A 13,987-nucleotide genomic window follows, 5' to 3' on the forward strand; every position below is an offset into this window, starting at 1 on the left:
GTCATTCGTGGGCCCACGTGTCACTGTAAATTAAATTCTATACTTTGATTATCTGTATTACGGTATGTAAGAATTTACTTTGCTTTTACGCTATAAAAGTTATTTATGCAGTGTTCTTAAAATATTTTTTTATGTGAAAATTGAATATTTTATTTAATATTTTTATTTTATTATAACAGTCATAATTCCATTTTAAACGAATGTTTTAGACATCCAAAATTATTTTTGATTATGAAATATGTGTTTTCCACTTACATACTATATTTTTAGATGATTTTGAGATTTTTGGGATAAATGACCAAAATACTCCTGTGAGACGAAAATTATTATTATATTTGTTTAAGTTGGAAACAGTTTAAAATCTTTTATAATGTGGTATTTGGAAACAGTTACCCACAGGGGAAATGAGAAGTTGATATTAAAGCCTTGCGGGGTTTCGGTTGACATTCCGGGTAATGAATGTCGATCGAAACGTCGCGACGATTGTTACGGGCTCGATGGGAGTTCCGAGCCGTGACAATAATCGTCCATGAGTACTTCACCTTGACAACATACTATAAGCAGGAAAATCATTAATTGTCCATAATAATATTGCCCTTAGTTGAAATTTTTATTTCATATAGGCATCATACGTGACAACACCCTCAGTCCACAATATTTTCAACTCATCTATCGAAGGCCTCGAGAAAACATCTATGTTTTGGCTTAGATTTTTCTTCCCCGGAATGACCATATTAAGAAATATATATGGTTGTTTCATACACATCTATGGGGTAAATTGTACACACAAAGCATTACTGGCCAAACAGAATAAGGTTTCGCAATCAGTCCAAAAAGATTGAAACCGTCAGCACATAACCCTAGTCTGACATTTCAAGGTTCTATTGCAAATAACTCATGTTTGTGGTTGAAGTGTTGCCAAACCTCACCATTAACAGGATGTCTAAGGACTCCATCATGACTTTGGTTTTACGCATACCATGTTATAGGTTCAACAATTTTGCTTAACATATAAAGCCTTTGAAGCCTTGGTATAAGTGGCAAGTAACGCAAAATCTTGTAAGGTATTTTCTTCTGCCTTTTCACACTTGATTTCCTCAGTTTATACAGAGGATGCCCACATATCATACAATGCTCCAAATCAGCAGTTTTTTCATAAAATAAGATGCAATTATTTTTATAAGTATGAACTTTGATATATCCAAGTCTAAGTTTTACTATCTTTTTTTTCATTCAATAGAAGTCAATAAGTAAAGTTTCATCTGATGGCAACATATTCTTCATTATCTCCAATAGTCGATCAAAACATGATTCACTCAAATTAAACTTTGACTTAACAGCTAAAAGTTGCAACACAACTGAAAACGTTATGTACTTCATGCAACCTGACCACAAAAGTTCATCTGCATTACTTAACAAAGAGTAAAAGCTAGCTACATTTGAATTTAGATCTTCTTTCATAAACTTGGACTCATTATCATGACTATAATTGAAAGCAACTTCTACACTCATAGCATCCCTAACCATTCTAGCATATGGATTTTCTATTTCCTTTTCATATGTAGGTTCCTTATATTCCCCACGCTCCCCATTACTAGCATATGGTTCAATTTTATCTCTACTTCTTGATGATTGTCCAACATCATGTTCCCCACGTAAATTCCACATTGTGTAAGCACCAGTAAAATCCCTTTTAAAGATGTGCTCTTCCACTTTATCAGAATTTAGAAACTTGTTGTTACTACATCGAGAGCAAGGGCATCTAATCTTATTCTCCCACATAAATGTAGGGTTAGAACATGCAAAATTAATGAATTCTTTAACTCCATTTATAAATTCATCTCTAATGAATCCATTAAAAGTTAAGCAACAGTACATCCAAGATCGATCTCTCGTCATTTTGTAATCCCAAGTGTCATAAAATATAACAATCAAGAGTAATTTCCACTCTTATTTACAATAAAAATTGTTAACAACTACATTCCATTATGAAAAACTAAGTTATACATTTTAAATATAAATTAAAATAATATAATAATATATCTACAAGCCAGAAAGATACAAGAAAATAAAAAGCCAAAACTCAAATTTAAATAGAAACCAAATAGCAAAATAATTGAGTTTCAATCATAAAAAAGGGAATAAAAACCAAATCCCTGAACTGAACTAACTTGGCTTTTTCTTTGAAGTTGAAATTCAAAGCACCAATGATTGCATATAGCTTGAACTAAGAAGAAGCAGCTAATTCAGCAAGAAAAAAAGAAGTATAAATTTTGAGCAACTAAGCAAGAAAATAAAAGAAAAGGAGAAAAGTCAAAAAACATAATTAATATATTTTTGACTTTTTAATCATACATGTATGAGTTGGTCTATACACGTAGTGTACAACACATAACTAATATCATAAAAATAAATTTAAAAAAATACTACCACTTCAAGGGTAAAAGAAAAGAAAGAGAAACCGTTTCATTTTGAATATCTTTTCTTAACAAGTTTTTTTATATTTTTGTTTTGATTATAATTCACCTAAAATCTTTAATGCCATTAATAAATTTTATTAAATGACTTAAATATCATCTACACTGTTTTTGTAATTTGAGAGTCATCGCACAACGCTGCTGTTCTTGTGGGTTTTCAATCCATCTTGGCTTCTCTCAAAATGCCAAACTACAAGTTTCAATTCCTCAATCCCTACCCAACCAAAACTAGGATATTTGATTCAATCTCATCTCCAAAATCCACAAACAAGAGCACCTCAAGTTAGGGATCTCATTCTAAAAGGCTAAGGATCCCCACCATCATTGGAGCAAAGATTCAAGCTCCCTGGTCAAAGGCCAAGAGCACCTCAGGCTTAAGGGTTTACGTTTTTCACAGCATTTGAGGACACCAATGTTTTTCTCTTTTTGAGCAACTATTTGCTTAGTGATTCTTTGTTTGTTTGTTTGTTTGTCTATGTTTCTATCTTTATCAATGCATACAAGAAATAATTACTAGCAACCAATGTCTTTTGCTTCGATTTTCTTTTTTTTTTTTTTGTTTACCTTTATTATTGCTCTTTTAGCCATTGTTTGTGGTTTTTTGCCTATTCTAATTGATGACTTTGTTGAGAATATGTACAGAATTTCTAGGTCCAATAAAAATTCAAATGTTTTTTGCATTTTTTGTTTTTCCATTTTCAAAACATTTTGCAGTTGCGTTTGAGTTACCAGCTTCCCTCTCTCTAAGACAAACCCTTTCAGTAACAAACCAAACCAAAACAAAATCTTTCTCATTTTCTTAGTTTGAATTCTTTTTGGGTTTTATTAGTTTGTTCTTTTTAGGTTTTACTTTTCAGTAGCAAATTTTTTTCTTTCATTTTTTGTGATTTTAGTCTATAGTTATCCTCAAACAAAAAATTGATGAGTGATGAGTGATCGAAACTAAAATACAGAAAAAAGGAAAAAGAAGAATAAATACCTTAAGTTGTAGATCTGTACACAGAGGAAGTGCAAATATTGGGGAACAAAACATGGAACCTTTAAAAACAACACATCAAAAGGAGATTCACAGCAAAGGCAACAAAACAAGAAAATTTTGGGAAAGTGATGAGTGAGCTAGCAAATGGGTTTCAGCTAGTCCTGTCAAAATAGGCCTAGCCCATTGGCCCGGTCCATTTTTTATTAAATATAGGGTGGGTTGGGTTTCAAAATTTAGGCTCATATTAAAATCGAGCCTAAATGGGCCAGCCCATCAGATTAGTGGGTTGGGGCGAGCTAGCCCTATGAGGCAAAAAAATAAATTAATAATTTTAATTAATTTAATAATTTTATATATTTAACTATATAAAATTAATAATTTAATTACCAATGGTATTGCTTATTTTATATATTTCAATGTCTTTAATCTTTACTTGTCAAATTAATAATTTTAATTTAGATTAAAACTTATTATCTCTTTTTCTTTTATGACAATGAATATTATATGATAAATTGATAATGATTCAGACCTTGAGACATCATTGTTGTTTAAACAAGATTTAAATATTTTACTTGAGGATGAGGATTGAGAAAGATATAAATAAGTCTTGAAGTTTCTATTGTTTAATTATATACTTATGTTTATGGGATAGTAGTTTGTGTTAAAGATTTATACTTTATTTATGTACTTTATTTGTTTATTTATATTTGGTGTAATTTATTTATTTGTAACATGTTTTGTCATGACCCGAAACTCCCCTCGAGCCCGTGACAACCGTCGCGATGCCCCGATGGGCACTCATCTCCCGGAATACCAATCGAAACCCCGCAAGGCTTAATATCAGTTTCTCATTTCCTCCGGTGAGTAACCGTTGCCAAATATTATGTTCTAAAGGATTTTGAGCTATTTCCAACTCAAAACTGATAAAATAAAAAATTTTATCTCACAGGGGCATTTTGGTCATTTTCCATTGAAAATTTCAAAACCAGTTAAAAATGTAGTAAACAAGTACCAATCGCATAATTTACAATTAAAAATAAGTTTAGGCATCTAAAACCTTTATTTAAAATGAAATTATAATTATTTGAATATAATAAGAAGATAAAACAAGATATTCGATAAAATATTTTATTTTCTTATAAACAGTAATTTTGGAGTTATGCGTAAATACTTTTTGTAACGTAAAAACAAAATAAATTCATCATATTGTAGCGCAATAAACTATTAAATTTACAATAATCAAGTGGGCCCACAATAATTAGAATTAAAGAAACTGTGAACCTACTATGTGGAGGACACTAATCTAATAGAAGCCCTCGATGGAATCAGCTATCTACAGCCTACTCTGAGCCTGAAATGGGTGGAAAGGAGGGTGGTGAGATTATAAAATCCCAGTGAGTAAACAAACATCATTTAAATCAACTAAAGCCGAGTAAAAAGAGAAAAACAAAATATCCCATCATATTATGTATTTCTCAATTTGAAAATTCATCCCAACTCATGCAAACAGTTGAATTTCGTTTAATTTCTCATTAAGGCTTATGACTTCCATAAACATTTGGCTCATGCCATCAAATAGTACTCGATGACACTTTGATCAGGGGCGTACACTCGAGCCCGCCAAGGCTGTTAAAATTTCGTATACATATAAAACATATTTTTAGTTTGAAAAACACAACCATTCCTTGGCATTAGCGTAGTTCATCATCACGAGGTGGTTCGGCGTAATATGAACTCTATCCATACCTCAGGAGATACCCTACGCGCCTCTCCGACCAAGGTACATATATATATCCAAATTATGTGCCCCTCTAATAGGCTAGTCCACAGAATCCGCCCACTGCAGCAAGCTAAACCCACCATACAATAAAATTCAATAACATAATATGGCAATTATTGTAATTCACAACCTTTCAAGGCTAAATACATATTTCATACATTTCAACACAATTATCAATTCAGCCATTCATGCAAATATTGTCATAAGCCATTCGATTTCAAATCATAAATTTACAATATAACAAGTGGTCTCCAATTACTCTATTTTTCAAAATCATTATTCGATTTCAAGACAATTTATAAAATGCTTTCATGTAAATACATTTTGTTTGTAAAACACAAAGATTTACCATTTAAACTCCTTTTCATAAAATTTCACCAAAATCGAATAAAAACATACTTTAGATAATAAAAATGATGGTAAGGTTACTCACAGTACTAGGAGTTCGATATACTCCTACTCTCGGTCTTCGGGCACAATCTCTTTACCCTTGTTAGAGGGCTCACCACCTATACATCATACGTGATACGAATTTCAATAAATTGTGTCAATTTATCATAAACTATTTTAGGCTCTCTAAATCTAAATGAATGCATGCGATGGGATGCAAAATGTCTAATTAATCACTTAAATGTGATATTCGACCTAAGTCGCACTATACTCGGTCTGATCGGCTAAAATCTTCAATTTAACTCCAAATCAATTCTTCTCACTTTCTGCACTCCAATTATACCTAAATTACCTCAGTGATTATGAATGAGATTCAATTTATCAGTCCCGGGTCAATAATCACACATGTCTACTCATTAGGTAAAAATTTGAATTTTCACACCAAAATTTTCCATTTAATTTCTAGCCTCACCAAACATCAAATATCACCCAAATATCATAAAATATCATCAATTTCAGCCACAATATCCTCCCTAGAAAATTCGGCCAATAATGGTGATGGGAGAAAATGAATTCTTTTCTTGTTGTTTTGTTTCTAAATATGCTAAACTAACTAAAAACACTAACATAACTTAAAATCAAATCAATCTAACTTCATTCTCTCTCCATACCCATTTGGGCAGCCATGAATTCACCATGAAAACATGAAATTTAATCATGGAAAATAAGGAGAAATGCATCGGAAAGGTAGATCACAAGTCAAAATCAAGAAATTTTACCTTTGATTGCTTGATTCCTTGAAATACATCAATTTTCCTTTGATTTTTCCACCTAGGGTTCTTGTTTTTTTTCCTTTCCTCCTTTGTTCTTCTTTGGCCGGCCACATGAAGAGAAAATGTGATAAATATGGGCTGATTTTAATGAAAAATAATAAACTATTCTTGCTTGACACGTGGCATGTTTCCATTGGTCTATTTTTAAAACTTTAAAAATTTTAATCCTTTTTATCTCCACCACATAATTAGTCAATGGTCAAAATAAGGCTAAAGGAAGACCATGTGCTGGACAAATGTCCTGGTGGTGGAAAATTACTGTTTTGCCCCTAGGGTGGCAAAATTACCATTTTACCCCTATGCTCCGAAAAATACCAAGAATAAATTTTTTTCACTTCTTAACCTCAAATCATACTCCAATACTCAAATCATACTCCAATAAGTCAAATGGGGCCATAAAAAATCTTTTCTAAAAATTTCCATTTTGTCCCCAAGTGGCAAATGACCATTTTGCCCCTGGATAGTGAAAATTCCAATTTGACTCCAAATCTTTTCCAAATCACCTATTAAACTATTCTGAGACTTTAATATTCTTAATTTCATCTTAAATACTCTATTTGATCTAGTTCGAGGCTTAAATCAACTTTGATGTACTTTTAGGTACAATACCGACTTTTGTAAATTTTTTGGGACTCTCCTAGCATGCAAACATGCTATCCATCACATGTATGCCATGACAAGTATTTTATAGAGTCAAGCTTGACATCTTTTCCCTTACTTGGATCAACCATTATGATCCTTCTTCATGGCTGATTTCGACATCCGGTTAAATATTAATATTTTAATATCATTTCATTAATAAAATATTATTTTATTTTAAAAATTTTATCTTATCTCTTTGGTTAGTTAGCTCGATCAATTCCACACTCACTAACTTTCTTTCACCTACTTCATCCCAACAGAACGGAGTTCGGCACTTCCTTCCATACAAAGCCTCGTATGGTGCCATCCCAATACTAGACTGAAAACTGTTATTATACGCGAACTCCACCAATGGCAAATGTCTGTCCCAACTCCCAATAAAGTCAATGACACAAGCCCGTAACATATCCTCCAAGGTCTGGATAGTCCTTTCTGACTGACCATCCGTCTGTGGGTGAAAAGCAGTGCTAAATTTCAATTTGGTTCCAAGAGCTTCTTGAAATTTCGGCCAGAATCGAGAAGTGAATCGAGGATCTCGATCTGACACTATAGAAACGAGAACTCCATGTAGCCTCACAATCTCATCTATATAGAGCTGAGCCAGCTTCTCAATAGAGTATGTACTATGGACAGCTAAAAAGTGAGCGGACTTAGTCAACCGATCTACGATCACCCAAATCGCATCCTTTCCCCTCTGTGTCCGCGGCAATCCCAAAACAAAATCCATAGTTACATGCTCCCATTTCCACTCGGGAACAGGTAAAGACTGAAGTGTACCTGCTGGCCTCTGATGCTCCGCCTTAACTTGCTGACATACGAGACACTTTGCTACGAATTCTGCTACGTCTCGCTTCATACCCGGCCACCAATAATTCTCCCTGATAGTCCTATACATCTTGGTGCTTCCGGGATGTAATGCATAAGCAGATGAATGAGCTTCTTCCATGATCGCCTGTCTCAACTGGTTTCCCTCAGGAACACAAACTCGATCTTTAAACATCAAGACGTTATCCTCTCCAAATCTGAACTCACTAACTCCTCCATCGGTCAGTTTTTGAATTTCTTTTCTTAACTCATCATCAGTCCTCTGAATGTCCTTGATCTGATTAAGTAACGAAGGTCGCACAATGAAGTTTGCCAATAAGGATCCATCCTCACCATTTTTCAACTGGACCCCAAGAGATTTCATCTCTATTAATGCTGAAAAATAACAACTCTGAAGTGCTGCTAAAGACGATGAAGACTTACGACTTAAGGCATCAGCTACAACGTTCGCCTTCCCCGGATGATAGTCTATCACCAAGTCATAATCTTTTATCAACTCCAACCATCGCCTTTGCCTCAAATTAAGCTCCTTTTGGGTGAGCAAATATTTTAAACTCTTATGATCCGTAAATATCCGACAATGCTCACCATACAAGTAATGCCTCCAGATTTTTAAAGCAAACACCACTGCTGCTAACTCTAAATCATGGGCAGGGTAATTTGCTTCATGCCTCTTTAGCTGTCTAGAAGCATAAGCCACAACTTTTTCATTCTGCATCAATACGCACCCCAACCCCAACTTTGAAGCATCACTATATACTACAAATCCCTTACCATTAACAGGAAGTGTTAAAACGGGAGCGGAGGTTAACCGGTTCTTTAGCTCCTGAAATCGATTCTCACAAACATCATCCCACACAAACTTAACTCCCTTACGAGTTAGACGGGTCAAAGGAGCTGCTATTAAGGAAAACCCCTGAACAAACCTCCGATAATAACCGGCTAATCCGAGGAAACTACGAATCTCCGTCACTGTCTTAGGTTGCTCCCATTGTAAAATTACCTCTACTTTCTTAGGATCAACATATATTCCAGTTCTCGATACTACGTGTCCCAAGAATACCACTTCCTGTAACCAAAACTCACACTTCGAAAACTTTGCATACAACTGTCTTTCCCTCAAAGTTTGTAATACTATACGCAAGTGGGCAGCGTGCTCATCATTATCTCTCGAGTAAACCAGTATGTCATCAATGAACACAATAACAAACTTGTCCAGGTAAGGGTGGAACACCCTATTCATGAGATCCATAAAAGCTGCCGGTGCGTTAGTTAACCCGAAAGGCATGACCAAGAACTCATAATGACCGTACCGAGTCCTGAACGCTGTCTTGGGTACATCTTGTTCTTTAATCCTCAACTGATGATACCCAGACCTTAGATCAACCTTGGAAAACACTGTAGCTCCCTGTAATTGATCGAAAAGATCATCAATCCTCGGTAACGGATACTTGTTCTTAATGGTCATTCTGTTAAGCTGTCGGTAATCGATACATAACCGAAGTGTACCGTCTTTCTTTTTCACAAATAAAACCGGTGCTCCCCATGGAGATATACTAGGGCGTATAAAACCCTTGTCCACCAACTCTTGCAATTGTACTTTCAACTCCTTCAACTCTGCTGGAGCCATTCTATATGGAGGGATAGAAATAGGTGCGGTACCTGGAAGTAAATCAATAGGGAACTCAAGCTCTCGATCAGGAGGCAGTCCCGGTAAATCATCAGGAAACTCACTTACTATCGGGACATCCTCTAACTTAGGTTCCCCCTTTGAAGTATCAATTACGTATGCCAAATAAGTCGGATACCCTTTCTGCACTAATTTTGAAGCTTTGATGGCCGAGATTACACAGGACGGTAATACTCGGCGTTTCCCTACAAACACAATCTCTGCTCCCTCCGAATTTCGGAGAATAACTTCCTTTCGGAAACAATCCACGTTCGCCCGATGTGCAGTTAACCAGTCCATACCCAATATTAGATCAAAATCCAAGATCTCTAGAGGAATTAAGTCACCCCTAAATTCTTCCTCGCCTACCCTTACCCCACAGTCTCTATAACAACTATTTCTAACTAGCTTTTCTCCTAAAGGGGTGTGAATTACAATTTCTTCCTCTAATGGTGACAAGTTTCTATCAGCAATTGATGCAAATGTGGTGCTCACATAAGACCTATCTGAGCCAGAATCTATCAAAACATAAGCATCTTTATCAAATAAAGACATAATACCTGTCACTGCTCCAGGTCGGACTTGTGCCTCATCTTCCGTCACAGCGAAAACTCTTGTCGAGGTACGAGTCTGTGGTCTCGAAGGTGGATGTGCCGGGGTATTACTCTCCACACCGGACCGTATGGCTACTCCCTGTCTCGGTGGCAACCCAGAAGAATCTCTCCTCTGTATATCAGTGCGAGCTGGTGAAGATGATGCAACTACCGTGGCTCGTCCTAACCGTGGGCAATTACTCCTAATATGACCCGTTTGTCCACATTGGAAACATCTTGTTGGCTCTCTACATAGCCCACTATGATAATTCCCACAATTTCTGCATCTGTCAGAACCTCCGAAACTCCTCCCAAAACCAGTCATAGCAGATCTGCTAAACCTCGAAGGTCTCTGTTGTGATGGTGGAAATGGAGGTCGAGGAGATGTCATGGAAAAAGAAGTAGTACTCCCTGAAATCGCTGAGTCCTTGCCTCTTTTTACTGACTGACTATAAGACATACCAGGATTTCTCCTTTTTGCAAACTCAGTCCGAATCCTCCTATTCTCAGTCACGAGCTTCTCAGCTCGTAAAGCCATCTGTACCACCTCCTTATGCGGCTCCCTACCAGTCACTGTCATCCGCTCTCTAATCTCATTACGGAGCCCTTCCTCGAAATAACTGGCCTGATCCTGCTCAGATTTTACCAGATCTGGCACATATAACATTAACTCGTTAAAACGAGTCTCGTACTCCTCTACAGTTAGATTTCCCTGTTTCAAACTCAAAAATTCTCTCTTCTTTTCTTTCTGATGGAAATAAGTGAAATACTGACCATCGAATCCCCTGAGAAAATCAGACCATGTCTGAGGAGTAGCGGAACGGGACTTCACCGAATTCCACCAAGTACGAGCCCTCTTCTCTAATAATCTCGTAGCCACCATCAGCTTCATGTCGTCGTCTAATCTCATATCAGAGAGTGTCTCTGAAACCTGATTAATCCAGTCCTTTGCCACAGTGGCATCCAACTCACCCGTGAAAGATACACAACCCAATTGCCTAGCCTCCTTCAGCTTCTTGGAAATGGATACATCCTGTACTGGTGGTGGAACTAAAGGAGTAGTTGGAGGCACTACAGGTGGAACTTGACCAGTCTGAGCTTGACCAGCCATTGCTGCAAAGAAAGCTGTCAATGCTTGTGCTGCCTCAGTAGGCATGGCGGGAATACCCGTATGTGGCTGAGGAGATGGAGGATGTGGAGGACTATCGGCCTGCTCAGCAGCAGGTGCTGCCCGAATGGTAGATGCAGCTGATTCCTCCTCTACTATATTTGGCTGATGACGTTGGGAACGACCTTTTCCCCTCCCAACCGATCTAGTGAGAGGTGGACGTCCGCGTCGAGGAGGCATTGTAATCTATAAAAAAAATACGAGCAAGTTTAGGTAACCTTAGGCTCTATATGCAGATGCATGCATTCTATTTAACCTAACCTAACTTAACTTAATCCGGGGCCACACTGATATTGTAAATTTTTAAAACAACTTTAAAACTAAAAACTTTGATCTTTAAAACCAAAAGCTCTGATACCAATAGAATTGTCACAACCCGGAACCTCCCTCAGGCCCATGACAATCGCCGCGACGTCCCAATTGACACTCATTATCCGGAATGCCAACCGGAACCCCGCAAGGCTTACATATCAGTTTCTTTCCTTTCCTGTGAGCAATCATTGTTAAATATCGAGTTTTTAGAGAATATTTACTATTTTAGATCAAAAACAATCAAAATAAAATTTTCGCCACACAAGGGTATTTTGGTCATTTTTTTCTCAAAAATTTCAAAACTGGCTAAAACGTAATATACAAGTACAAAATACATAATTCATATTCAAAATGAGTTTAAGAGTCAAAAATCTTCATTTAAAACGAAATTACGGTTATTTGAATATAATAAGAAAATAAAAGAAATATTAAGGGAAATATTCTATTTTCTTATAAAACAATATTTATAGAGTTATACGTGAATAATTTTTATAGCGTAAAAGCTAAATAAATTTATACATACTGAAATACAGTAAGCCAAAATATTTAATTTAATTTACAATAACAAGAGGGCCCCCGAATAAACAAAAGTAAAGAGGACTGTGAACCTACGATTTGGAAAATGCAGATCCAATGGTAGTCCTCGATGAGATCAGCTATCTACAGTCTATACTGAACCTGAAATGGGTGGAAAGGAGTTGGGTGAGATTTTGCAATCCCAATGAGTAAACAGACATTATCATAAATATCTAAAGGCGAGTAAAATGGAGGCAAGTTTAAACAACAAATTTCAACTCATTTCATAATGTTTTCAATTTATTTCTTAAACCACAAAGTATTTGTAATTTACCAAAACAATTGTTAAGGCTTATGGCTTTTATTAAAACAAGGCTCAAGCCAAAACTAATCCTCGGGGATACCTTGGCCGAGGTATCTAACCGAGTCCGCCAAGGGTGTTAAAATATTCACACGTGAAACACATTTTTATTTTTAAAACAAGCCGTCCCTTGGCGTTGGCCGAGTTACACATTCACGTGGGGGTTCGACGTGAAGTGAACTCTAATACTACCCCAGGAGTTACCCTCCTCGCCTCTACAACCGGAGTAACTATATAACTGGGTTTACCGTGCCCCTCTAATAGGCAGTCCACGGAAACCCGTCACTGCAGTGACTAACCCACCAATTTTAATAAAATTTCGACAGTATAACGTGGCTTTTATTTATTTATCCAGCCTGCATAGTAAAACAACTTACATAAATTTCCCAATGCATTCACAAAATATAGCCACATATACTCATTTCGCATAAGCCATTCCTAGGAAAATATATATTTTTCAATTCAATTTGTAGCCTCCAATTACTCAATTTCATAATCAATACAATATATTTTTATTTGTCACATTTATTCCTAAAACATCAAAAATCCCGTTTTAATCTCGTTCTCATTTCATAAAATACATAAAGGGCATTTAAAATAAACTCTAGATAATTTACAATAATAATAAGTTTACTCACCGTTTGTACAAAATAAAAGCTTTCTAAGCGCCCCGATCACTACTCGTCGGGTACGACTTCTTTGCCTTTTCCGGAAGGCTCTCCTCCTAGACACATTACAAAAATTTACACAATTCATCACATTGATGCTAAATCACTATATAATTAACTTAAATCCTATACTAATGCATGGTATGAAATGCAATAGCCTAAAACGACTTAAATGCGGTATTAACCTATTTTTGGCACTTTGCCCGATAAATTGCTAACGCGCTCCATTTTAGCTCTAAATCATCCCATTCTCTCTCCAACATTTCTAACCATTAAATATCAGCCAATAACCTTCTAAAAACAACAAAATCAGCTCACTCCCTTCCTTGGAAAATTCGGCCAAAAATGGGACATTAACTCGGTAAATTTTCTACTTTGTTTTTCTATCACGTTTAATCGTTTTTCATCATTTCTCTTCATTTTCCTTAGAATAAAATCAATTCATCATCATTGTACAGCATTGAGCATCCAGCCAAGAGTGGGTATTGTGAAAATTTACTGATTTCTTGCCCAATTTAATTTCTAAACACATTTAACTAACTAAAACTATCAATTTAACTAAAAATCAAAACCTAAAAATTTCAATTTCTCTCTCCTAGAATTTCGTCCAGCCCTTGATATCACTTTTTGATCTCTCTCCTCAAGCATGCTAAATGGAAATAAAGGCATAGGAAAGGTAGAAATCAAGCTAAAATCGAAAAATCTTACCGTTAGACGCGTAAACGGTCGAAAACCGCGAATTTCTCTTTGAATTTTCTTGTTTCTCTTTGGTTT

The 13,987-nt window shown here is 35.9% G+C and overlaps 1 protein-coding gene across 1 annotated transcript; it reads right to left on the reverse strand.

Moving 5' to 3' along the window:
* Positions 1-4,673: 4,673 nt before the first annotated feature.
* On the reverse strand, positions 4,674-11,536 carry LOC148761185 (uncharacterized). The gene is made up of 3 exons (XM_088809259.1): positions 10,156-11,536; positions 5,670-5,745; positions 4,674-4,807 (listed from the first exon to the last, which is right to left on the reverse strand). Exons 1-2 carry the CDS (start codon positions 11,534-11,536, stop codon positions 5,693-5,695), a joined length of 1,434 nt encoding a protein of 477 aa, XP_088665385.1. The 3' UTR covers positions 4,674-4,807; positions 5,670-5,692.
* Positions 11,537-13,987: the final 2,451 nt, after the last annotated feature.

This window comes from Theobroma cacao, chromosome 8, assembly GCF_053813885.1.
Source record: "Theobroma cacao isolate CCN51 chromosome 8, ASM5381388v1, whole genome shotgun sequence".
In the NCBI taxonomy this organism is placed as follows: domain Eukaryota; kingdom Viridiplantae; phylum Streptophyta; class Magnoliopsida; order Malvales; family Malvaceae; genus Theobroma; species Theobroma cacao.